The sequence below is a fragment of the Hibiscus syriacus genome, unplaced genomic scaffold (assembly GCF_006381635.1).
Source record: "Hibiscus syriacus cultivar Baekdansim isolate YM2019G1 unplaced genomic scaffold, ASM638163v2 tig00110895_pilon, whole genome shotgun sequence".
NCBI classification, from domain to species: domain Eukaryota; kingdom Viridiplantae; phylum Streptophyta; class Magnoliopsida; order Malvales; family Malvaceae; genus Hibiscus; species Hibiscus syriacus.
In genome coordinates, this window is record NW_024062903.1 from 2,806,054 (window position 1) to 2,829,171 (window position 23,118).

Genomic DNA, 23,118 nt, shown 5'->3' on the forward strand with positions numbered 1-23,118 from the left:
GAACGTATAAGGTTTGGGTTTATATTTTTTAGTATAGGTTCTTCCTTGTTCTTTGTTTGTTAACCAAAATTTCTAGATTTGTTCTTTCATCATTGTCATCTTCTCCGAGCACTCATCTTCCACCTTTCACTATTTTAAAATTTCCAACAACGTAATTCATCATTTTTTCATCATTTTTTTAGCCATTTTCGTCCATAGCCTTAAACATACAACCAACAACATCATCCTTAGTTTTAGCAAGTTTGCTGCAAAGGAATTACTTCGTTCTATATCTATTACAATTGAAGAGTCCTCATCCAATAGGTTGCCTCATATCATGTGGTAATCAGAGCAAAGGTTTCAACCAAGTAAGAAATTCAACTTTGAAAGTACAAAAAAAATCTGAAAATTAAAAAAATATTTAAAAAAATTTGAAAATTACAAAAACAAAAAATTAAAAAGAAGAAAATTTTCTGATTTTGAGAAATGAAAAGATAAATAAAAGTGTAATGATCTTGTGTTCTTCAACATTGAAATGCTTTGATTCAACCCAAAATGCAACATATTTGATTGTTTTTGTGACAGTCTCGTTATAAGCATTTCTTTGTAGTAAGTTTACTGATTTATTTTTCATCTCTTTTTTTGTTGTTTTTCCTTTAAATTTTAGCATTTCCTTTCATATTTTCCAATTTACATTAAACTTTGTTGTTTCATTTAGCCGACACACTTGACAGATGCTGAAAGATCGAAATTAGTTCGTAAAAGAACTGATTACGAGGGAAAGAGTGGAAAATACATATTGAGTGTGTGAGATCAGAAGGGGTGACATAAAAGAGCCATTAAAAGTTTCTTCTTAGTGAAACAAGAGTGTTGAGTGATTGAGTGCCAATTCTGATTTCTTTGGAGCGAAATTGTGAGAATCTTTGTGCGTGTGTTGTAAGGTCCTATATACATTAATTATTTTTGTGTTGTCTTGTTTTATTTTACTAATATGGAAGGTTCAAGTGATAGCAATCCGGGTGACCAACCACCAAACTTGCAAATGCAAGCCATTACCCGTGAGATATAGAGGATGTTAAGGGATGAACTTGAGTCTTTACATTCTAGAATGGATAAAATCGATGGAAGATCCCAATCTCATCATAATGAAGAGATTAATGATGAAAAAAAATTGATCATCCTCCGAGACTGAATCAGAGACATAGGCGTGCATTTGATGATAATTTGGCTAACATAAAAGTTGTAATTCCATCATTTCAGGGACGAACAGATCCTGATGCATATTTGGCATTGGAGACCAAAGTTGAGCGTGTTTTTTAGTACTATAATTACTTGGAATAAAAGAAGGTTCGTTTGGCAGCAATAGAGTTTGTTGATTACGTTCTCATTTGGTGGGATCAATTGTTGATCAGTAGACGAAGAACTGGTGAGGGTCCAGTGAACACATGGGCAGAAATGAAGCGAGCGAGTCGGATATTTCCATCTCACTATCATATAGAAAGGCAACAACGTAGAAAATCTTCTTACCGAGGTAATACTCCTTATAAAGTCTTCTCTAATCCATTATTTACTCCTAACAATGCCAGGAAGCAAGCACCACCTAAGATTAAGGAAAGAACAAAATTGAGTAGTCTGAAGCCTCCCGTTGTTGAAGTTGGAAGTGGAAAGCAACATATGCAACCAGAACGCACAAGAGACATCCAATGCGTCAAATGCCTCGGTAGAGGGCATGTTGCAAGTCAATGTCCTAACCGAAAGACAATGTTGATGCGTGTGAATGGGGATATAGAGTCTGAATCTGAAGATGATGAGCAAGAAACCCCTTTAGTGAATAGTGATGAAGATGATGACCAAATACAAACGTGTTCAACAGGTGAAGCACTTGTGGTTAAGAGAAGTTTGAATGCACAACCAATTCAAGATGAGCAGGAGCGAGATAACATCTTTCATACAAGATGTCTTGTAAATGATAAGGTATGTGTTGTGATTATTGATAGTGGTAGTTGTACTAACGTTGCAAGTACTGTTATAGTTGACAAGTTAGGGCTGAAAACGACAAAGCATCTCAATCCATACAAGCTACAGTGGTTGAATGATGTTGGAGAGACTTAAAGGTCACTAAACAAGTTCTTGTGCCATTTTCCATTGGAAAGTACAAGGATGAAGTGTTGTGTGATGTTGTGTCAATGGATGACACTCATTTGTTGTTGGGACGTCTGTGGCAGTTTGATAAAAAGGTGATGCATGATGGTTTCACAAATAAACATTCTTTTATGAATGCGGTTAAGAAAATCACCTTAGCACCTTTGACACCAAGTCAAGTGCAAGAAGATCAAGTTCGTTTGAAAAAGAATAATGAAAAAGTAAAAGGGGAGAAAAAGATGAACGTTTATGCAAGCGGAATGTCTTTCCTCTCAGCAGTCTTTACTTATTTTAATATATAAGGAATATTGCTTATTGGCTGAAATTCCTACTGATTTGTCTGTTTCTATTGCATCTCTTTTACAGGAATTTGAGGATGCATTTCCGAATGAGACACCGAGTGGATTGCCACCTATTCGAGGCATTGATCATCAGATTAACTTTATTCTGGGAGCCACTATTCCAAATAGGCCAGCATATCAAAGTAATCCCGAAGAAAACAAAAGAAATTCAAAAGCAAATAACTGAGTTGATGGAGAAGGGTTACATTCGAGAGAGCTGGAGTCCGTGTGTTGTACCAGTGTTGTTGGTGCCAAAGGACGGAACGTGGAGAATGTGTGTTGATTGTCGCGCTGTGAATCAGATTACTATCAAGTATCGACATCCTATTCCTCGCCTTGATGATATGCTTGATGAATTATGTGGTGCTAGTATCTTCTCTAAGGTGGATTTAAAGAGTGGGTATCATCAGATTCGAATGCGAGAAGGCGATGAATAGAAGACATCCTTCAAAACGAAATTGGGTTTGTATGAATGGTTAGTGATGCCTTTTGGTTTAACTAATGCACCTAGTACGTTCATGCGACCAATAAATCATGTTTTGTGACCTTATATTGGAAAATATTGTGTTGTATATTTTGATGACATTCTTATCTATAGCAAGTTGTTGCAGGAACATTTGAGAAATGTTCTCGGCACATTGAGAAAAGAAAGATTGTTCGGTAATTTACAGAAATGTGTATTTTGTACTGAAAAGCTTACCTTTCTTGGTTTCATTGTTAGTGACCAGGGTGTAGAAGTCGATCCTGAAAAAGTGAAGGTAATTCAGGAATGGCCTCGATTGACGTCGATAAGTCAGGTTAGATCTTTTCATGGTTTAGCTAGTTTTTATTATCGGTTTGTGCCTAACTTTAGTTCCATTACCGTACCCTTAACCGAGATTATAAAGAAGAATTTTATCTTTAATTGGGGTAATGAACAAGAGGAAGCCTTTCTAAAAATAAAGGATTGTTTGACTAAGGTACTAGTGTTAGCCTTGTCTAATTTTGATAAAATGTTCAAGATTGAGTGTGATGCTTCAGGTATAAGAATTGGAGCAGTCTTGTCACAGTAAAAGCAACCAATTGCATATTTTAGTGAGAAGTTGAGTGGTGCTACCTTAAACTATCCAGTTTATGATAAGGAGATGTATGCATTAGTTTGAGCACTTGAGACGTGGCAACACTATCTTTTGTCGAAAGAGTTTGTGATTCACACCGATCATGAGGCTTTGAAACACATTACATGTCAGCATAAATTGAATAAAAGGCATGCTAAGTGGGCTGAATTTTTAGAGTCTTTTCCTTATATCATTCGATATAAAAAGGGTAAAGACAATATTGTAGCGAATGCCTTGTCTCGTAGGTATGTGCTTATGAATTATTTGGATTCTCATTTGATTGGTTTTGCTTATATTAAAGATTTATATGACACTGACCCTGATTTTGGAGAAAGATATATGTCATGTGAAAAAGGTACAGATGAGAAGTTTTATAGACATGATGGCTATCTTTTCAAAGAAGGAGGAATCTACATTCCTCAAGGATCAATTCGAGAAGTCCTTGTTCGAGAAGAACATGAAGGTGGACTTATGGGACATTCTGGAGTTACTAAAACGTTACACATTCTGAAGGAGCATCTCTTTTGGCCTAAGATGCGCAAGGACGTTGAAAGAATATGTGAACGTTGTGTAACATGTAAGAAAGCAAAAGCGAAGGTTCTACCACACAATATGCATTTATCTTTACCTATTCCCGATTCTCCTTGGCTGGATATCTCGATGGATTTTGTGTTGGGATTGCCTAGAACTAGGACAGGTACAGATAGTATCTTTGTATTGGTTGATAGGTTTTCAAAAATGGTACATTTCATTGCGTGTCATAAGACTGATGATGCTACTAATGTGGCCAATTTTTTTTTCAAGGATATTTTTCGTTTTCATGGAATTCCTAGGTCAGTTGTTTCTGACAGGGATTTTAAGTTTTTGAGTCATTTTTGGAGGACTCTTTGGTGCAAATTGGGAACGAAAATGATGTTTTCCACTACTTGCCATCTTCAAACTGATGGAAAAATTGAGGTTGTAAATCGAGTTTTATCTACTTTATTGTGTTCCATCATTAAAGAGAACACTAATACATGGGAAGATTGTTTGCCGCATGTTGAGTTTGCCTATAACCATTATGTTCATTATGCTACTAAATTTTCACCATTTGAGATTGTTTATAGCTTTAATCCTTTAACTCCTATGGATTTGTTACCATTGCCTCAAGAACAGGTTATGAACAGGGACGGAAAGTCTAAGGCAGACTATGTGAAAATGTTGCATCAACAGGTTAAGGAAAATCTAGAGCGAATGACTCAACAGTATGAGAAGCAAGCAAATAAAGGTCGTAAGCGAGTTACCTTCGATGTTGGAGATTGAGTTTGGGTCCATTTTCGAAAGGAGTGTTTTCCAGCCCAATGACGTTCTAAGTTGTTACCACAAGGAGATGGTCCATTTCAAGTGTTGGAGAAAGTGAACGATAACGCTTATAAGTTGGACTTACCGGGTGAATTCAATGTAAGTGCTACATTTAACGTTTTTTATTTATCCTCTTACGATGTTTCTATAGATTTGGGGTTAAATCTTTTTCAAGAAGGGGGTGATGTGAGCACATCTATGCCAACAAAGGAAGCTGATCTGGAGGTCTTACCAACAGAACCTATCACACGTTCTAAGGCAAAGCATTTTAGGGAAGCTCTTTCTCTTAAGTTTTTACAAGTTTCTGAATCATTCCGTAATGTTTATGCCTTAGAAACTAAGCTTTTCAATGTGTTACATATTGATGTGTAACATCACCTTAGTTTTACTAAGTAATTATATGTATTTGCATTAGTTTCATTAGATATATAAGTGTGTGCATTATATATTACTTACTTTATGTTTTAATAAGTTTTATAACTCATAAGTGTCTTTGCATAGTATTTTTAGCTTATTAGTAAATTTACAATAAGTTTGCCATACTTTGATGGATGTTATTATGTTTTTCATATAGGAACAATAAAGGGCAACAACTTAAGGTCTTAATCCTAGCTCGTTTGAAGCTCAAAGGAGTGTATGCAGCTCATCTCAGCTCAAATTGACTCACTACACTTTCAGCTAGCTGAATTCAGCTCACCTTAGCTCCGTTCAGTTTCACTAGCTCAATTCAAGCTAACAAGTCTAGAAGCAACTCAAAGGTGTCCTACGTGTGGGAGAGTGTCCTACAAGCATGTGAGCAGCATGTGGGGGTGTTATATACCTATCCAAGAGTGTATGGCATGCGTGACATTGTGCACACATGTGTAGAAATTCAACATTGGGAAGATTTGAATTCAAACTAAAAGCACATGTGAAATTGTTTGAATTCTCAACCCTTCCCTCCATGCATGGACGTTTTAACCTCCTTATCCACTCATTTAACACATGCAAAATGGGTTAAATGCATTCAAAATCAGCCACACAAATGGGCAGCAACACAAGGGAGTTACATGTTTGTTTTTCATTTGGGTTTTGAATTCAAAACCTGATTAATTTGTAGCCACAAGTGATGGCCTGCCATATCTCTCTTTTACCTATATATTTTGTAATTTTGTAAGTGCAAAGGTTAGACATTTGATGAATAAAAATTATTGTGAGGTTTTCTCTCAATGTTGGTTCTTCTTAGAACTATTTTCTTGACATTTCAAGTCTGATCTTGTTGTGTCAAGCTTGTGATACTTCAGGTTCTTAGATTGCTATCTAACGGGTCCAAGTCCTTTGAACATTGAACGTATAAGGTTCGGGTTTATACTTTTTAGTATAGGTTCTTCCTTGTTCTTTGTTTGTTAACCAAAATTTCTAGATTTGTTAAAATTTCTAGATTTGTTCTTTCATCATTGTCATCTTCTCCGAGCACTCATCTTCCACCTTTCACCATTTTAAAATTTCCAGCAACCTAATTCATCCTTTTTTTTCATCCTTTCTTAGCCATTTTCATCCATAGCCTTAACCATACAACCAACAACATCATCCTTAGTTTTAGTAAGTTTGCTGCAAAGGAATTACTTACTTCTTTCTAGTAAGTTTGCTGCAAAGGAATTACTTACTTCTTTCTAGATCTATTACAATCGAAGAGGTCCTCACCAATAGGCTGCCTCATATCATGTAGTAAAATTATATCCTTTATTTTTGTTTATTTTATTTTATTATTTTATAATACGTTCATAACTCTCATAAAAAAACATTTATCCATAATTGATTAAAATAAAGTAAACTTTTCTTAGCTGATTAATGGTGTTTATTGTCTGATTTTAACTTAATTAATCGACCGTATTAAAATTTAATTCGATTAAACGGTCAAATAATTAGGTGTTAGATTGATTAACGATTAAGAAAATATTTAAAGTTTGATTATCGATTAATTTAGTTCAAAATCGATTAATTAATGGAATTAATGAAAATATATAATATTAATATATATTATATATATATATATATATATATATATATATATATATATATATATATATATATATATATATATATTAAGCTCATGGCCATTAAGAATTAAGACACAATTATTTTTTAATTGCACTAAACTTATTAAACTTTCAAGACCAATAAATTCTTAACTCAAATGAAAAATATATCTCTTAGATTCAAATTAATCTATTTAAAAAAATTATAAAATTAGTTAATTTAGCCACCAATCAAATTAATCGAATTTTGTTCGATTCAATTAATAATTTAAAAAATATATAGTTTAATTATCTTTAAAAGAAAAGATAATTTGATTAATTCAATTTTAAATAGTATAATTTAATCAATAACTGAATTAATCGTTTAAACATTGATAATCAAGAAGAGAGGAAAAAAATAAGTTTACGAGGAGATATGTCACTACAACAAATTTTTATATTTAATTTCATAATTTTTCTGTGATTTATGTCGTTTGGTTAAATGAATTTTTTTATTTTTTGGTTTATCTTCTCGGTTTCTTAAGGCCTTGTCCTGACTAGTCCAGTTTAATTCGTATCGCACACCTGACTTTAGCGGATGAGTCTCATAACAAGGATTTTTTTTGCATACACAAGAACTCGAACTCGAGATCTACTTAATCAATATCAAACTGCTTACCACTTAAATCAACGTCGGTACTTAACAAAATAATTAGTTCAAGTAATTTAACATTAATTACTTTCAAATAATTTTTATAATCGTAACATTTAAATATGAAGCAATAAATTAGAAAGATATGATTTATTATGTATTTCAAATAGTTTTATGACTAAATGAGAGTTTAATAGATTAAGGGTAAACTATATAAATGATTACTGAACTATGAATATTTTTTTCTTTTTTCTTTTTTCTTTTTTCTGTTAAAATTAAAGTAATGAAACAATCACTAATATTACTGAAAATTAATAAAATAATTGCTAACGTTATTGAAAAATAACAAAGCAATTGTTAATTTATTATGTCATTAAGTAACGCTATCCATTTCAAGGAAAGTTGATTTGACACGTTTGGGGAGATAAGCTATCACCATTTGACCACATTAACTAATATTTTTAGCTACCATTTGACTTACATCAAAACACGCATAAATTTTACTTGTTAATCATAAATATCTAATTTTTGGAACCTGAAATCCAACGATAACTTGACATAAGCAATATCCCGAAGAGTCTGGGTGCACTGTGGTCAAACATCATCAACTTTAGTTGTACAAGCTGAGAATAGTATGTGTATGAGTTATCGTTTACTACTATTGTAGTGGTTCATCAGCTTGATTGTTTTAGTGACTTTTATAAGATCTTTTGCGATATTGTAGGCTGCTGTGAAAGGGATGTCTTTAGAGGAAGTAATTGGAAACCTTCGAACAACAACACTCTTCCACGTGGAAGAGCATGAGAGTAAAATCCAATAGTTGCCGACTCCGGAAGCAGCAGGATATAGGGTATGTGCATAACCCTTTGATCCCATTGAAAGCATCATCGGCGCCTCCAAGCCTTTGACAATAGTGAATGATATCGATATCCAGTGGGTGCAAGCAACAAACCCTTCCAATTACTCTCATCCTTAAGTTCTCTCCCTATTGCAGAAGTAGTCATGATTATTTTATCTCAAGTTTATGAACTCCATCTTCAACCCTTTGTCCATGATCATTTGATCTTCTACATTGCAGTCTTTTCCTGTCTTCTTCACCACAATTTCTCCACTTTGAGTAAGTTTCAAAAGTAACTAAACAATCATTGAGTTGACCCAATAATTTGCAGAAACCGGTGTAATATGGTGGTCTGATTCGGTCTAACGATTTGCATAAATCAATTTCTGAGTTCTTTATCAAAGGAGGAGAAAAATGTAATCCAATCCAAGGGATTTGTAGGTGTTGTTGGTCAAAATGGCTGTCCTAGTTAAACAATTTCAAGTCGATCAGTTTAACGCTCTATATCATTATTATTCTGTTGGTGATTAATTTATTATAAATTGATAATATCAATTATAAAATTATTATTTTTAAAATTTTAATAAAAAAATAAAAATGTATTTAAACATAAATGATTATCTATATAGTTTACCCTACCTTTTATTTTTTCCTTTGTTACCTTTCATCTTCTTCTCTGAATTCCATTTGCTTTAGCCGTAAATTAATATATATATATATATATATATATATATATCAACAAATGAGGGTCTTCTTTTAGGTATTTATTTATTCAATTTAACTTCAGTGGTTTGGGCCAATGGAGGGAGCTAGCAATGGTGGTATGTTGTACCACGAGGTACAAGAGTCGAATCTGTGCGCCGTCCATTGCGTCAACACGGTTTTACAAGGACCTTTCTTCTCCGAATTCGATTTAGCGGCTTTAGCTTCCGACCTTGACTCCAAAGATCGCCAGATGATGCTCGAAGGTACCACCGCCGTCGCCGGGTGATTTCCTCTCTGAGGAATCCCACAGTGTCTCACTTGGTGGCGATTTTAGCATTCAGGTTCTTTTTTTCTCTTTCTTTCTTTCTTCCTTTACTTTAGTCTTATCTTCGAGATTTGATGGAAGTGGAATCTAGATTTAAGTGTATGAAATTGGTTCTTTATTGAAAACATTAAAGCTTGTAGTTGCTCATGATGTGGAAAGATCGAATAATAATAGAATTCGAAAGGGCTTTACCCTAAACTTTTTCTATAACTAATATTACAAAAAGAGAGCCTTTTTTTCCTCAATAATATCGATTTGAGTTGAAAGTTAAAGTTCTTTCGGACTTTGAGTAATTAGGATTATCAGTTTGGCAACTGATTTGTTAGACTAAGACAGGAATAATTTGAATGTTTTATTCAGTTTAAACCCGAACTGCCTGCATCTTTTCTTTATGTGTTAAAGTAGCTAATTTTGTCTTGATTTTCTTCTTGAGTCCTGTTAGTTAAAGAAGCACCCACAATAGGAATAATATTACAATTTACATGGTGCTATACTATGTTTTACTTGGAATCGACTTGTTGTGGCCTAAGTTGTTTGCATTGATATGTTTAATGGTAATGGTTTTTGGTGAATATCATATCCGTCAACTTGTCCATAGAAGATCATTCTCCGAGAGTAGAATTTATGTGGTGCATTTTGTATAAAACTTGAAAATCTACATGCATATGCAGGACGTATTACATATACGCATATTCATTTCACTCTATAGAATGCATTGTAGATATAATTGCTGAAATTGCTAATCAAAATATTAGCCTTTCATGTGTGGCTTTTCCATATATGCTACCTCACTCTGAAATACTATCTTTGCAGTGTTTTTGTTGTTGAGAAAGCAAAATATAGATTTCCCAAGAAGGCTGTTTGTATGCATGCATGTAAACTGGGACAGGGCTAGATATTCAATATCCAACGCTTGAATACCCTCATCCAGGGGAAAAAAAATGTTTAGAAGTATAATATGAACAAAAAGCCTTTCTTCTACATAGTGAGAACCTTTGCATGATTATTTTTAGCATATTAGAACCCAGTTGTTATAAAAATGCTGGTAGTTTGTGCAATTATAACGAAGTAATATAGGATAAGGCCAGTGGCAGATCTTTACATTAAATTTGGGGGGGCGGGGAAACTATATATCCGTTACAGTTGGTTTCTTGGAATGGAATATGGAGGGAATGTATTAAAGCAAGTTATATAGATTTGTTAGTTTATTATGCATGATATATTTGTTTGTATATACTTGTTTATTTAACTTATTAATATATACTTTAACTAAGATATCTTATAATATTTTACCAATATTAAAACATATAGGCAGTACTATACTAATAAAAATAACTTATATAACCATAAATCTTATCAATAATAAATAAAATAATAAAAAATAGGATCTTTCTTTTAATATTGACGATCGTGTTATTTGCAAGAAATTCAACTTTTTTGAACTTGCACATTTTTAATGATAAATTAGCAAATAATCATTTTAAGAAAAAGAATAAAACACCATCTGCCATAATTTAAACTATAAAAAAGAGGAAAAATGCATTAAAACTTATTAAACATGTTTAGGGACAAGAAACAATAATAATAGAAAGCAAAACGAATTATCCACCAATATCAATCACCAATTAAAATTTTGAATTTGGAAACAGAAATAGAAGAAACCAGTACAAGGATATAATGACAACAAAAGTAGGGGAAAAAATGATTTTTCAACACTATTGGTTGGAGACTAGGTGAGAAAACTAATACTTAGAAAATTAGTTTAAGTTTGGATGATTTTGACTTGTATTTTAAGATAAACCAATTAATTTGAAGAGTTCCTGAATACTGGCAGTAAAATGAAAAGATAAAATAATAATGTATTTTTAATTATTAATTATAATGCATGAACTTAAGTCATAGATAAATAATAAATTATTTTGAAGGTGGAAATTTAATATAATTTAATATATAAATACATATACATATATATTAATGAATTTTTTTTTAAAAAAAATTGGCGGCCTAAATGAATTGTTTTCAAAAGCTTTGAAGGCCTTAATGGAAATTTTCAAATGCTTTTGGGGGGCTTAGGCTCTCTGGCCATGGTTAAGTCCCTTCTCTGGATAAGGTTTTCATCTTGAAATTTCTTTATCCTTCTGTGGTATGATCAATCTTAGGTGGTTATTGAAATCCACAGTTGGTTTCTACATATAAATGCTCTGTGTTCTATAAAAAATATATATAAATGCTTTGTCATGTATATATGCGATTGGATAAAGGAAAAAAATATAATTGATGCAGTCAAACTCTTGCATCTCCATTGCCCTTAAATATGCATCCAATATGTGAATATATCAAGTGTTGGGACTTATTATTCCATTTATAGATATCTTGAGAATAACATAAGCAAGGTTAAATTAAAAATGCTATTGAGTTCTTTCCTAATAAGGAGGCCTGGGAAGTTAGGTGGGAACGTTGCTCACGTTAGAATATTAGTCATTGGCATTGTTTTGCTTCGTTCTTCGCTTTATAAATCAAGATGGTTCAGTGGCCTTTCGTGTGTGTGCCCAAACATGATTTTCTATTCAATAATCTTATATGCAGGATGACCATGATTTCGCACATATAACTCAGTTAAGGTATCTTATTGCCGTTGCTTATGCTTTCCTTTTCTGTCTCCTATTTAGTATCAAAAGGAATCATTATGTTTCCTGTTGGTTGTTCAAACTAGTACATGTATATGTGATGATATCTATGGCATTGTCTGATGATATCTACTCTGGAAAACTTTTTCCATAGGTTTTGCAAAAAGCTTTAGAAGTTTGGGATTTGCAAGTTATTCCCCTTAACTGCCCAGTTGCCGAGGCTGCCCAGATCGACCCTGAGCTGGAAAACGCTTTCATTTGTCATCTGCACGACCATTGGTTTTGCATCCAGAAAGTCGATGGAGAGTGGTAAAATTTTGACAGTCTTAATGCTGCGCCGCAGCACTTCTCAAACTTCTATCTCTCAGCCTATCTGGACTCGTTAAAAGGATCAGGGTGGAGCATTTTCCTGGTGAGGGGAAACTTCCCTAAAGAGTGCTCTATTTCTTCCTCTGAAGCTTCTAACGGTTACGGGCAGTGGCTGTCCCCAGAGGATGCTGAGAGCATAACCAAATCGTGCATCATAACACAGCCTCCTCCTCAAAGAAACAATATGATTCGACAACATCCCGAGCAGCTGCCTTCATTTTCCGAGACAAATCTACAACTGCTTTCAGATATGGAAGATGAAGACTTGAGGGCTGCGATCGCTTCCAGTTTGATGGATTCTTCTCCAGCCACAGCAAGTGCTGAGGTCAGCACCCCTAAAACTGAAAACAGACGTAAAGGAAAAACAGCATGAGAAGAAACATTCATTTTGATATATTGGGCAAGTTGAAATGATGCATGTCAGATTTTAGATGGTTTGAACGGACATCTTTGGCTCGAGGTTGTTGCATTGCCTCTTATTTACATTCATTACACAGTTTCAAGTCGAAATTTAACATTGGAAAAGTAACATTGTAGTTTTCATGCCCCTTCATCATATAGGTTATACACAAATAAGTTACATGTAATGGTAATAAGGTTTAATTATGGTTTTAGACCTTTTCATATGCTGAAATTTGAAATTCAATCTCTTTACTTTGATTTGGCATAATTTAACTATTCTACTTTTATAATTTTTTAATATTCCGAAATAATAAAATAGTTCATATGGCAGCAATTAATGATGAAATTCATTTAAATCCATTAATAAGACTATACAAGTAGAGGATGTAATAATTTTAAGAGAAAATCGCCTCAGTGACCAAAAAAAAGTTATAATATACGATTTTAACCAACTTTTTTTGGATTTGCGAAAATGACCAACAAAATCGCAACGCGAAATAAAAATCGCAACGCGATTTAGAAAATCGCAACGTTGAAAAGAAAATCGCAACGGTCAAAAGAAAATCGCAACGCGATATTCCAAGAATCGCAATGCGATTAAGAGAATCGCAACGCGATCTTCCAAGAATCGCAACGCGATTAAGAAAATCGCAACGCGATTCCAAGAATCGCAACGCGATTCAGAAAATCGCAACGCGATTAAGAAAATCGCAACGCGATTAAGAAAATCGCAACGCGATTCAGAAAATCGCAACGCGATTAAGAAAATCGCAACGCGATTCCAAGAATCGCAACGCGATTAAGAAAATCGCAACGCGATTCCAAGAATCGCAACGCGATTCCAAGAATCGCAACGCGATTAAGAAAATCGCAACGCGATTCCAAGAATCGCAACGCGATTAAGAAAATCGCAACGCGATTAAGAAAATCGCAACGCGATTAAGAAAATGAGTAAATTCTTTCAAAAGCTATTGTATTTGTTTCTTTCTTAAGAATTTTCTCTAAAAAGATAGTATCCGCGCGGACGTGTCGAAGACACGTACGACCACGACCACGACCACGACCACGACCACGACCACGACCACGACCACGACCACGACCACGACCCGAGACGAGACGAGACGGCGGCGGCGGCGCGCGAGAGTCCCCCTTGTTCTCTTTCACTCAACAAGGAAATGGGAAATCCAAGCCTTAAATACACTTCCCAATAGTGTTTCCAATACTATGTGGGATTGAGCATTACTCAACACTTCAAAGAAAATATAGCAATTTTTGTAGTATTTTCCCGCTTAATCCATATCTAAAAATATTAAAACATTTTATCAAGAGAATTAAAAGAGTTGTAGATATCTACATTTCAATTCAAACTTATACATATAGTTTTAATATGATAAAATGTTTTAATATTTTTAAATATGGATTAAGCGGGAAACATGCTACAAAAATTGCTATATTTTCTTTGAAGTGTTGAGTAATGCTCAATCCCACATAGTATTGGAAACACTATTGGGAAGAGTATTTAAGGCTTGGATTTCCCATTTCCTTGTTGAGTGAAAGAGAACAAGGGGGACTCGCGCGCGCCGCCGCCGTCTCGTCTCGTCTCGGGTCGTGGTCGTGGTCGTGGTCGTGGTCGTGGTCGTGGTCGTGGTCGTGGTCGTGGTCGTGGTCGTGGTCGTGGTCGTGGTCGTGGTCGTGGTCGTGGTAATAGTGTCTTCGACACGTCCGCGCGGATACTATCTTTTTAGAGAAAATTCTTAAGAAAGAAACAAATACAATAGCTTTTGAAAGAATTTACTCATTTTCTGAATCGCGTTGCGATTCTTGGAATCGCGTTGCGATTTTCTTAATCGCGTTGCGATTTTCTGAATCGCGTTGCGATTTTCTGAATCGCGTTGCGATTCTTGGAATCGCGTTGCGATTTTCTGAATCGCGTTGCGATTCTTGGAAGATCGCGTTGCGATTCTCTTAATCGCATTGCGATTCTTGGAATATCGCGTTGCGATTTTCTTTTGACCGTTGCGATTTTCTTTTCAACGTTGCGATTTTCTAAATCGCGTTGCGATTTTTATTTCGCGTTGCGATTTTGTTGGTCATTTTCGCAAATCCAAAAAAAGTTGGTTAAAATCGTATATTATAAGGCATTTTTGGTCACTGAGGCGATTTTCTCTAATTTTAACTCTCATAGTAGTAGTGGGATCAGAACTATTGTTAGACTGAAAAAACAATGAGAAAATCAAATTTTAACAGAATATTTGAAGGGTAAATTACAAAAATAATCTATCGATTATAGGGTGTTGTTTTATTAAGTTCTCCGACTATTAAAAGTTATAAAATGATTTTTCGATTGAAGGGTATCATTTTGTTGAGTCCCTCGACTATTAAAATTTATAAAATGGTCACCGAACTATTTATATGTTTACAACTTGTCCTTTTCGTTAAAAAAATTAAGACAATTTGAGTTGAAAGGTAACCTGTTGATTGAGATAGGTTAAAATTTGATCATAAAATATCAGACGACTATCGTATCTCAGTCAACATGTTAACGTACAGCTCAAATGATAGTCAATTTTTTATCCAAAAAGGACAAGTTTGCAATATATGAATGGTTAGGTGATCATTTTGTAACTTTTAATAGTTGAGGGACTCAACAGAACAACGTCACATTGTCAGAGGATCATTCTATAACTTTTAATAGTCGAGAACTCAATAAAATAATGTCATATAATCGGGAGATCATTTATATACTTCACCCATATTTTTATTGAGCGAACCCCGACCATAACAAATGAACATAAATGAGTTTTATAGAAAGTAAGTGATGGTGGATCAAGAAATATTGTTTTAGGATAAATATATATGTATTAATAATATAAATTATTTTAAGATGAACATCATCAATAAAATAGACAACATAAAAGAATTTGGATTTCAAGATAGCACGTGGTTACTCTCACGAACACATACATCGAAGCGGATGCCCCATAAAAGGGTAAGAAGAAATCATTTATTTCCCTTCTTGGATTCACTATAAAGAAAAACTCCAAGAACTGTTAAGGAGTAACCCAACATCCCCATAAATGAAACGGGGTTCTTGAATATGATAATGGAGACCACCACAGCAACAGCGCCTTTTGCATTTCCCAGCACCTGCAAGATTTTCAATTAACTAATTCCCCCATTCAAAAAGTTTTGAAATGAAATTCTCATAATCCGTACGTACCTGGAGAGTCAATGCACTTGTATGTTTAGTGACCAAAAAGTTGGTCAAGTTCACCAAATACGCAAGCGAAGAATTGAAAATCAGGTAATATATTATTCTCATATCTTTTCTTGCAAGATCCACTGTTACCCCAATCACATTTCTCTCCATCAACACTGTGGCTGGAAGCAATATCGCCACTGCTATTGGTGCCATGTACATAAGCAAATTCATTGAGTTTAGGTTTTCCCTGTAATAATCAATATATACAACAGTATTTGGTTAAATTTTCTAGATTCATAATCCACTTTTGAAGGTTTTGCAGCTCACTCTTCTGATGACAGCAAAATAGCCTGAAGCACAGACTTAGACGCCCTTGCAGCAGTTGCTGAAACACACATTATGAATCCGAAAACATGGAAACTTGGTTCAGCCTACAACACAAACACCATTATGAGAAATTTTATTCACAAATTACTACAGATTCTGACCCCACACCCCACAACTTTGATCTGATTACAAAACTTGATTAACAATCCTAACTTAAACCCTGTCTACTCTGATTTTTGACCATAAAAATTGAGGATAGAAACAAGTTTATCTCATAGGTAATTGGCGATTCACCCTTATCGTTCGAGCCGAGAATCATGACTGGTGAGGAAATTATCATTGACTGGTGTTTCTCGATGCTAAAAATGAAAGTATAATGAAAAATATAGTAGTCAAAGGAGAAGGAAAAGGAGAGGGGATGACTTCCTCATTTGTGATTAAGGTGTATCTATAGTGGTCTTAGTTGAAGGAGCTAGGTATAGAGTCATCATGACTACTCGTCTCCAAGATAAATAAGATAAATAGATATGATAGTCAAATTCTTGAATTTCGTCTTAGTACACCATGTAGGTATATCATGCACTGTAACTGACTCAAATAATGTAGGCTTCTTCAAAGGCTTTGGTAAACGAAAGGGCTTATTCGAAAGTGTTTGATTGGAGAGATTGATAGTTTTTCGGAGGCAATCTCCGGGATATAACAAAAATAAATAATTTAAACTTAAAATGATCAAACAAATAACCGAAATAACTAAAAAATTCTAGAATAATCCTAATTTTAAATGACCTAACTTGAAAAATTACAATTTAAAATAAATAATAAAAAAGAATGAAATCCAAAATCAACCCATGTGTAAAATGATGTGAGTCGAGTTTGATCATCCAAAAATTAGAAGTTAAAATTTGATTTTAAAACTGAAATGATCTTATAATATAATTAAACCAATAAATTTCAAGGGAACAAGATGATTTCAAAAATATTAATATCTTAGAATTAATTAAACCATCAAAATTAGGAGAAATTGTCTCCCCCATTTCTAAGGTAGTTTCGTCCGTCTAAAACACCAGTAAAGTTAGGAAATTGTTACCCCACTAGCAATGACGACTCCAGCAACCACAGGTATGAGTGTCGCGTATGTAACCCAACTCTCCATCTTCTTCATCATAAGATACGCGAAAACCGCTGTGAAAAAGGGCGTCGTGGCACCAATGGCCTGGTTAAACGACACGGGGAGATACCGTAACGAGACGTTTCCGAGAACAACTGAAAAGCAGAAAACCAAGCTCAACACTGCGATTTTGACGAACTGCTTGATGGAGCTGATGGTTTGCATGGGAACCACCTTGAGCCATGCTATGGCTACGTAGCTTAGCAAAGAGCTGGCAAGCATGTGACACATGGTCAAGAAAATGGGGTACTTGAACCCGCAGTTGCTGAGCAAGTACTTGTTTAAAAGGAGGACCCCAATGTTCGAACCGTACCATGAGATCACGATCCAAATCGTGGTCCATGGTAGCACAGTCTTCATGGCTATATGATAGTTTCAAGGGATTCTCTTTCTTTTTTTTCTTAAGGAGTGGAAGAAGCTAATAAGGGGCGAGCAGAAGAGGAGGCGTAACGTAAGAATTAAGAATGATTCCAGGATTGAAGTGTCAATGCCATTTGCATGGGGGAAAATGTACGTTTCGTGGTTTAATGATCATCAATTGTTAGGTTTTTGGGTTGCTATCGAATGAATATAAATCTAAATATCTGTTTTTCAACTATTGTAAACGTGGTTCAAAGTATTTGTCAAAAAAATTCAGCTTTAAAGTTGATATCCCAAATCAGCTAAACTTAAATCCAAGAATGCCAAACCCATTAGTGGTAAAAGAGTGTTATTCTTCTTAATGGTCCCGGATTTGAGTGGTTGTGTCTTCATAGTGTATGTATGCTGTCAATAACTAAAAAAGATTCTGAACAAACCTTGTAATACTATTAAAAAGAAAATCCAAGAATGACTTTTATTCAAACTCGGATTTTACTTTAATGTAAGGATGGCTAAATAACCCATATCTGGCTGTGTTATTGCACATAATACAACTAAACAATTCCTTTATTCTTACACCATATCTGCCTTAGACACATATATAAATGTATCCTATACCACAATGTGCCACTAAATGTATATATGGAAGCCTTATACAATATCTCCCCCTTTGCTATTCCACTACAAAGGCACTTGAAGTACCTGTAAAATGGCGAATTGAACCAAAAAGCGATTTCGAAGCACCAAAATGGCTTATCCTATAAACACCAGTGACCACTGATTTTGGGATCCTCCACTCTATGGTTGCATAACTCTGAGGACTTAGTTTTGCAGGCCTTGACCACTTAAACCTTAAGCAAAAATCGTCGTCGTCGTATGTCGGGATCCATGTATTTTGATCTTGAAGAAGTTCAACCAATGAGAATGTGCCCTCCGTCATGAGGTCATTCCTAGGACAAGCAGACCAGAAGGTGACTGAGACCATATCACCCCGCTTGAAGGTGGAATTAGAGACATCAGCTTTAACATCTCCGAAATTCACACCAAGGGGGGTTGCATCGAGGACAACCGGTGTTAATAAGCTAATCTGCTTATCGAGAAGATCTGGTGGCTGTGGCCCTGCTTCAAAAGATCCGCCACTGATAAGAGCCTCTGCAAGTTTCTTGAACTCTTGTATGTATGCATTAAGCGTGTTTGGTCCATACAGAGTAGAGGCTCCCTAACAACAATAATAATATTAACAGACCAAAGATATAGCCTATAACAAATGCACCGTAACGATATAACAAACTGACCCAATAAACAAGCCGAAACTAGTGTTACAAAAGAAACGATAATGAGAAAAGGCGCAACACGAACCTCATATCTCTGCACTTGATACTCCTCAAAAGTGGAAACATATTGGGAATAAGTATTTGTCAACCCTGCAATGACAACATGGACATTGCTGTCAAATTGCCAGTTGCGTCCCGTAGTAAGCACTGTCTTAACAGCATCTCGGAGGAGCCTGCCAGCCATGGTTGTGAACTCTGCAACAAATTATAGCATTAGGAAAATAGTAGCCATGAACAGAAGCAACCTCTAAAATGGATAGTGAGAGAGTGATAATAAAAATAATTACTATTATTATTAAAGAAGATTACTTCTACCTGCAGGTACACTGAGAATGACAAGCTTCCCTATCTGCAAAATTTGAACCGGAAGTATAGAGGGCTGCATGAATCATTCAATATGAGGATAAAGTTAAAATATTCCCAAATTCTTGTCCCTAGAATTTAACCTAGTACTTGCAGTTTGTGCATCTTTATTAACAGCTCTGAAATCAAGGTTTTACGAAAATCAGCCATTTTTAGTCACACTTTCGAGATTGAAATAATAATTTTTTTTACCAAGTTCAGCATGTCCAAAAGATCTAACTATAAGATACTTGGAGTATCATATGAATCCTAAACGTGCATCACAATCATGAATAGCTGAAGACTTTGTTTATCATTTTGAAAGCAAAATGAGGCTCCATGGTCATGTGCTGTACAAATTTGCATTCCAGTCTGAAACAGAATATTCTAACGCTTTTACACCACATACATTAAGTGAACTCAAACTAAACACTTACTGCCCAGTCATACGGTCGTTTCATTTCACCGGTATCAAGCAAAATAGGCTTTGGTTTCTGACAATTGATCTGTTCCTCACTTGGCGTTTTCAGCACGTTCCTTACCAATCTCCAGAAGGCATTCCCCTGAAAGGAAACATAGTAATAGGATCACTTCACAAATTTAGCTATTCCATCCTTACATGGCACTATGAAAAACGTGCCAAGTCTGCAGCGTTGGTTCTCTTACCTGATCATCTCCTTGTGTAAAATCAAAAGCTCCGGGACCGTCAGTTGTTCCAGCAGCAAAAGCAAACCCCATAGCTGCAGGGCATGTTTTCACCACCTCACTCCCACCTCCCACTTTAGGAACTGAAACTTCAAGGTTAGAGAAATCTAGAAAGCCGTGCTGATACCTGACCTTTCCTTTCAACTTTTCGGTTGCATTATTAAAAAGTTCAACCGCCTTTTTGAATTGCCTTTTCCCGATGATCTCAGTACTTTCAAATTCATCAGGGTAGCTGCCAGCAAATGTTGACATGGTTCCATCAGTATGCCATATTTAAATTAACCAGGCATACATACAAAAAAGGTGATAAAGGAGGCAAAAGTGAATGTGTGACATGTAAACAGCATACCCCGGGCCCCTGCCATAACACAGTTCATTCTTCCCATTGCAGGTACTATGATTGAAATCGCATGGCAGTCCAGTGTCTATGCAAAATGCACCAAGCGTGTTTGGGCTGACATCACCACAATTTGATTGACAGAATGCTGATACAAACTGGGGTCTATCTGCCTGCCTTAAGGAATTCCTAACTCGTTTTGCAACACTCAGAAGTCTAGTAGCAGGTCGCCCTTGAGAAGATTTGAACGAAGCAGCAAGTTCCATAAACTCCTTACCTGTTTGAATTAAATGCAGCAAGTGCTATATGTTCTTAGGAATAACAAATGATGTGCACCATTGTACTTTTCTCATGAACATTGTGTATAATTGCTATCTCTACTACTGGTGCTTCTAAATAAGTTTACTTGGTCCTAGATTTAAGTCTGGTAGGCACATTTACCAAGTCAACATAAGGTTTGAAAACAACACAAAAATAGCAGATCTGAAAGAGAAAATGCGACATCAGCTTTGCTCATAGAATTGGATTCCATCATCAAGTTCTATAAATTAAAGCTTGTTGTATTCCTTGTAAGCATGGAAGGATATAGTATGGCAAAAGGATAACTGCTAACTAGCTAACTTGATCAAGCTTCCTAGACTTAAAACAATAATTCTCTATACAACTTAAAAGTGAGATTCACCTACGTTTGTCACCAAAGTTAGGAATGATGCTTGAAACTCTTCGAGGGATTCTATCACTGGTGGATTTGTTGACAGAGAGGCTATCAGAATATGTCATAAAACCTGTCTGTTTGAACCAATCTTCCATAAATCGTGCTGCAGCACCTTTGTTGTCACCACTAATCAATGAGTTTGTACGACTCATAGAAGTTCCATGGGTAGCAAACCAGTTAAAGCTGCCTGTGGGACCCCACTCCTCGTCAACGAACTTAATCAGTGTCATTTCTTTATCAACGTTATACTTATATTTACTTCGTTCATCGGCTGGATTATTCAGATAAGCGCTTGGACTACGATTTATACCAGCATCCAAGAGTTCCCCTGTACCACCATTGTGTGCCTAAATATTCATATCAGCTTAAAAAAGTAAATATGTAATGACTATAAGTAAACTTTCTCACCATTGTTTATCAGAATAGAACCTGGGCGGAGATTTTCATGAGCTTGTACAATGCTTTTCTCTATCCCGTCGACAATAACATTAAAGGACTCTCTTACAAATCCAAGAGAAGTTACGATATACACAACATATTGAAGATATCCACCAGGGCCAGCATGAGTATGAATGCCACTGATGGCAACATTCTTCTCTGTGTAAAGCTCACCATACCTAAACAAAGTAAAGCATTATAATTGAAAAATAGGCTTAAAACCTGCTTAATCCTAAAAGCATCATAAAAGTTCAGGGGTGTACCTTGCTTTTAATCTCTCAAGTACTTTAATTGTAACAATTTGTGAGGCCATACAGGCATCAAGATTCACAAACACAACACGGTTCCCCTGAGGTTCGGCAACGATAAAGGCTCTAGCACGCAATCTAAAATGAATGCCGGATGCGATTTGTTCCATATTTGCATAACCCATCATGTTAACATCAGCAGCAGGCCCCGTTATGTCATAGCTTCCAAGGCCAATCAAATAATTGGAAGCTGGTAAAGAACCTTCAATTTGCAGTAAAAGAAACAACAAAAAAGAGAACCAGATAACCCTAGATGGCCTCTCCATGAAGCAACAATCTTTACAAACCATCTTCATAGCTTCAGCTTTATTTCATTCTTCACAAAAAAAAGAGGAAAGTAAGCTACATATTTCAGATTCATACAATAATCGGTCCAAGCTAGATCTTTCCATAATTGAAAATAACCAAATTCTAATAGAAAAACATGAAATCTGGCAAAGAAAAGAAATAAGAAGACAGGAAATGGGTAAATACCAGCAGGTTGAAGCAGTGTTTGAGTCAAAATCTGAAGCTTGTTGAAAGTGAAGTTGTGGGGAAGAAGATTTACCCATATAAGGAAACACTAAAGAGTGATATTGAATAAACTCATGTTAAAAAGATAAAGGCTGGATAATTGGATAGTTGACAAGATCTGCCAAAAGGAGACAAATTCGTGTTGGCAAGCGAGACTTCCTTTCAGACCAACGATTATTACGTGAGTAACTGATGGTGTACGGAAATGTGTCTAAACATTATTGAACAAAAAATTCAAAGTGTCTAAACATACTGTTTCTTTATAAATCAAGAAGCTTCGATGGTGAAGATTATGATTGTTAAGGCAAAGTGTTATGGATTGGTGCGCCATTACCAAGAGTGAATTCGTGGTGTTTTTGACTGTGGTGAAACGTGGAAATATGAAAACGCTTCATCCTATAAATTATCAATGCGCCTAATTTCTTTACTGGGTCCCCGTCACTCAAGTGGCAGAGCCATAGTCCTTTCCAACCATCTAATCCACCACTTTTAACTTCGCAAATGCTTCAAACACATTAAAGAAAAAGGTAAATTCAAGTAGTTATGTTCTAGAC

General features: G+C 35.3%; 2 protein-coding genes and 1 pseudogene across 2 annotated transcripts; 1 reads left to right on the forward strand and 2 right to left on the reverse strand.

The window, feature by feature from the left end:
- Positions 1-9,186: 9,186 nt before the first annotated feature.
- LOC120145956 lies at positions 9,187-12,962 on the forward strand (annotated as a pseudogene).
- A 2,616-nt stretch (positions 12,963-15,578) lies between these two features.
- On the reverse strand, positions 15,579-17,914 carry LOC120145887 (probable sugar phosphate/phosphate translocator At5g05820). The gene is made up of 5 exons (XM_039159603.1): positions 17,432-17,914; positions 16,345-16,448; positions 16,036-16,264; positions 15,813-15,962; positions 15,579-15,634 (listed from the first exon to the last, which is right to left on the reverse strand). Exons 1-4 carry the CDS (start codon positions 17,870-17,872, stop codon positions 15,816-15,818), a joined length of 921 nt encoding a protein of 306 aa, XP_039015534.1. The 5' UTR covers positions 17,873-17,914; the 3' UTR covers positions 15,579-15,634; positions 15,813-15,815.
- Positions 17,915-18,381: 467 nt separating this feature from the next.
- LOC120145886 (neutral ceramidase 2-like) lies at positions 18,382-22,766 on the reverse strand. The gene is made up of 10 exons (XM_039159602.1): positions 22,526-22,766; positions 22,007-22,367; positions 21,714-21,922; positions 21,277-21,633; positions 20,603-20,867; positions 20,215-20,485; positions 19,986-20,111; positions 19,522-19,585; positions 19,232-19,401; positions 18,382-19,091 (listed from the first exon to the last, which is right to left on the reverse strand). The coding sequence occupies exons 2-10, from the start codon at positions 22,345-22,347 to the stop codon at positions 18,546-18,548; spliced, it is 2,349 nt and encodes a 782-aa protein (XP_039015533.1). The 5' UTR covers positions 22,348-22,367; positions 22,526-22,766; the 3' UTR covers positions 18,382-18,545.
- Positions 22,767-23,118: the final 352 nt, after the last annotated feature.

Bases quoted from the DNA above. Each gene is read 5' to 3' on its own strand.
- LOC120145886 (XM_039159602.1), bottom strand. From the start codon at position 22,347: ATGAAGATGGTTTGTAAAGATTGTTGCTTCATGGAGAGGCCATCTAGG. The intron at 20,486-20,602 runs GTATGCTGTTTA...ATTTGCTGGCAG, and splicing joins TGTTATGGCAGGGGCCCGGG to CTACCCTGATGAATTTGAAA. The intron at 20,112-20,214 runs GTAAGAGAACCA...GTTTCCTTTCAG, and splicing joins TTACACAAGGAGATGATCAG to GGGAATGCCTTCTGGAGATT.
- LOC120145887 (XM_039159603.1), bottom strand. From the start codon at position 17,872: ATGAAGACTGTGCTACCATGGACCACGATTTGGATCGTGATCTCATGG. The intron at 16,449-17,431 runs GTAACAATTTCC...TTTGTGTTGTAG, and splicing joins GAGTCGTCATTGCTAGTGGG to GCTGAACCAAGTTTCCATGT. The intron at 16,265-16,344 runs GTGAGCTGCAAA...TGATTATTACAG, and splicing joins ATTTTGCTGTCATCAGAAGA to GGAAAACCTAAACTCAATGA.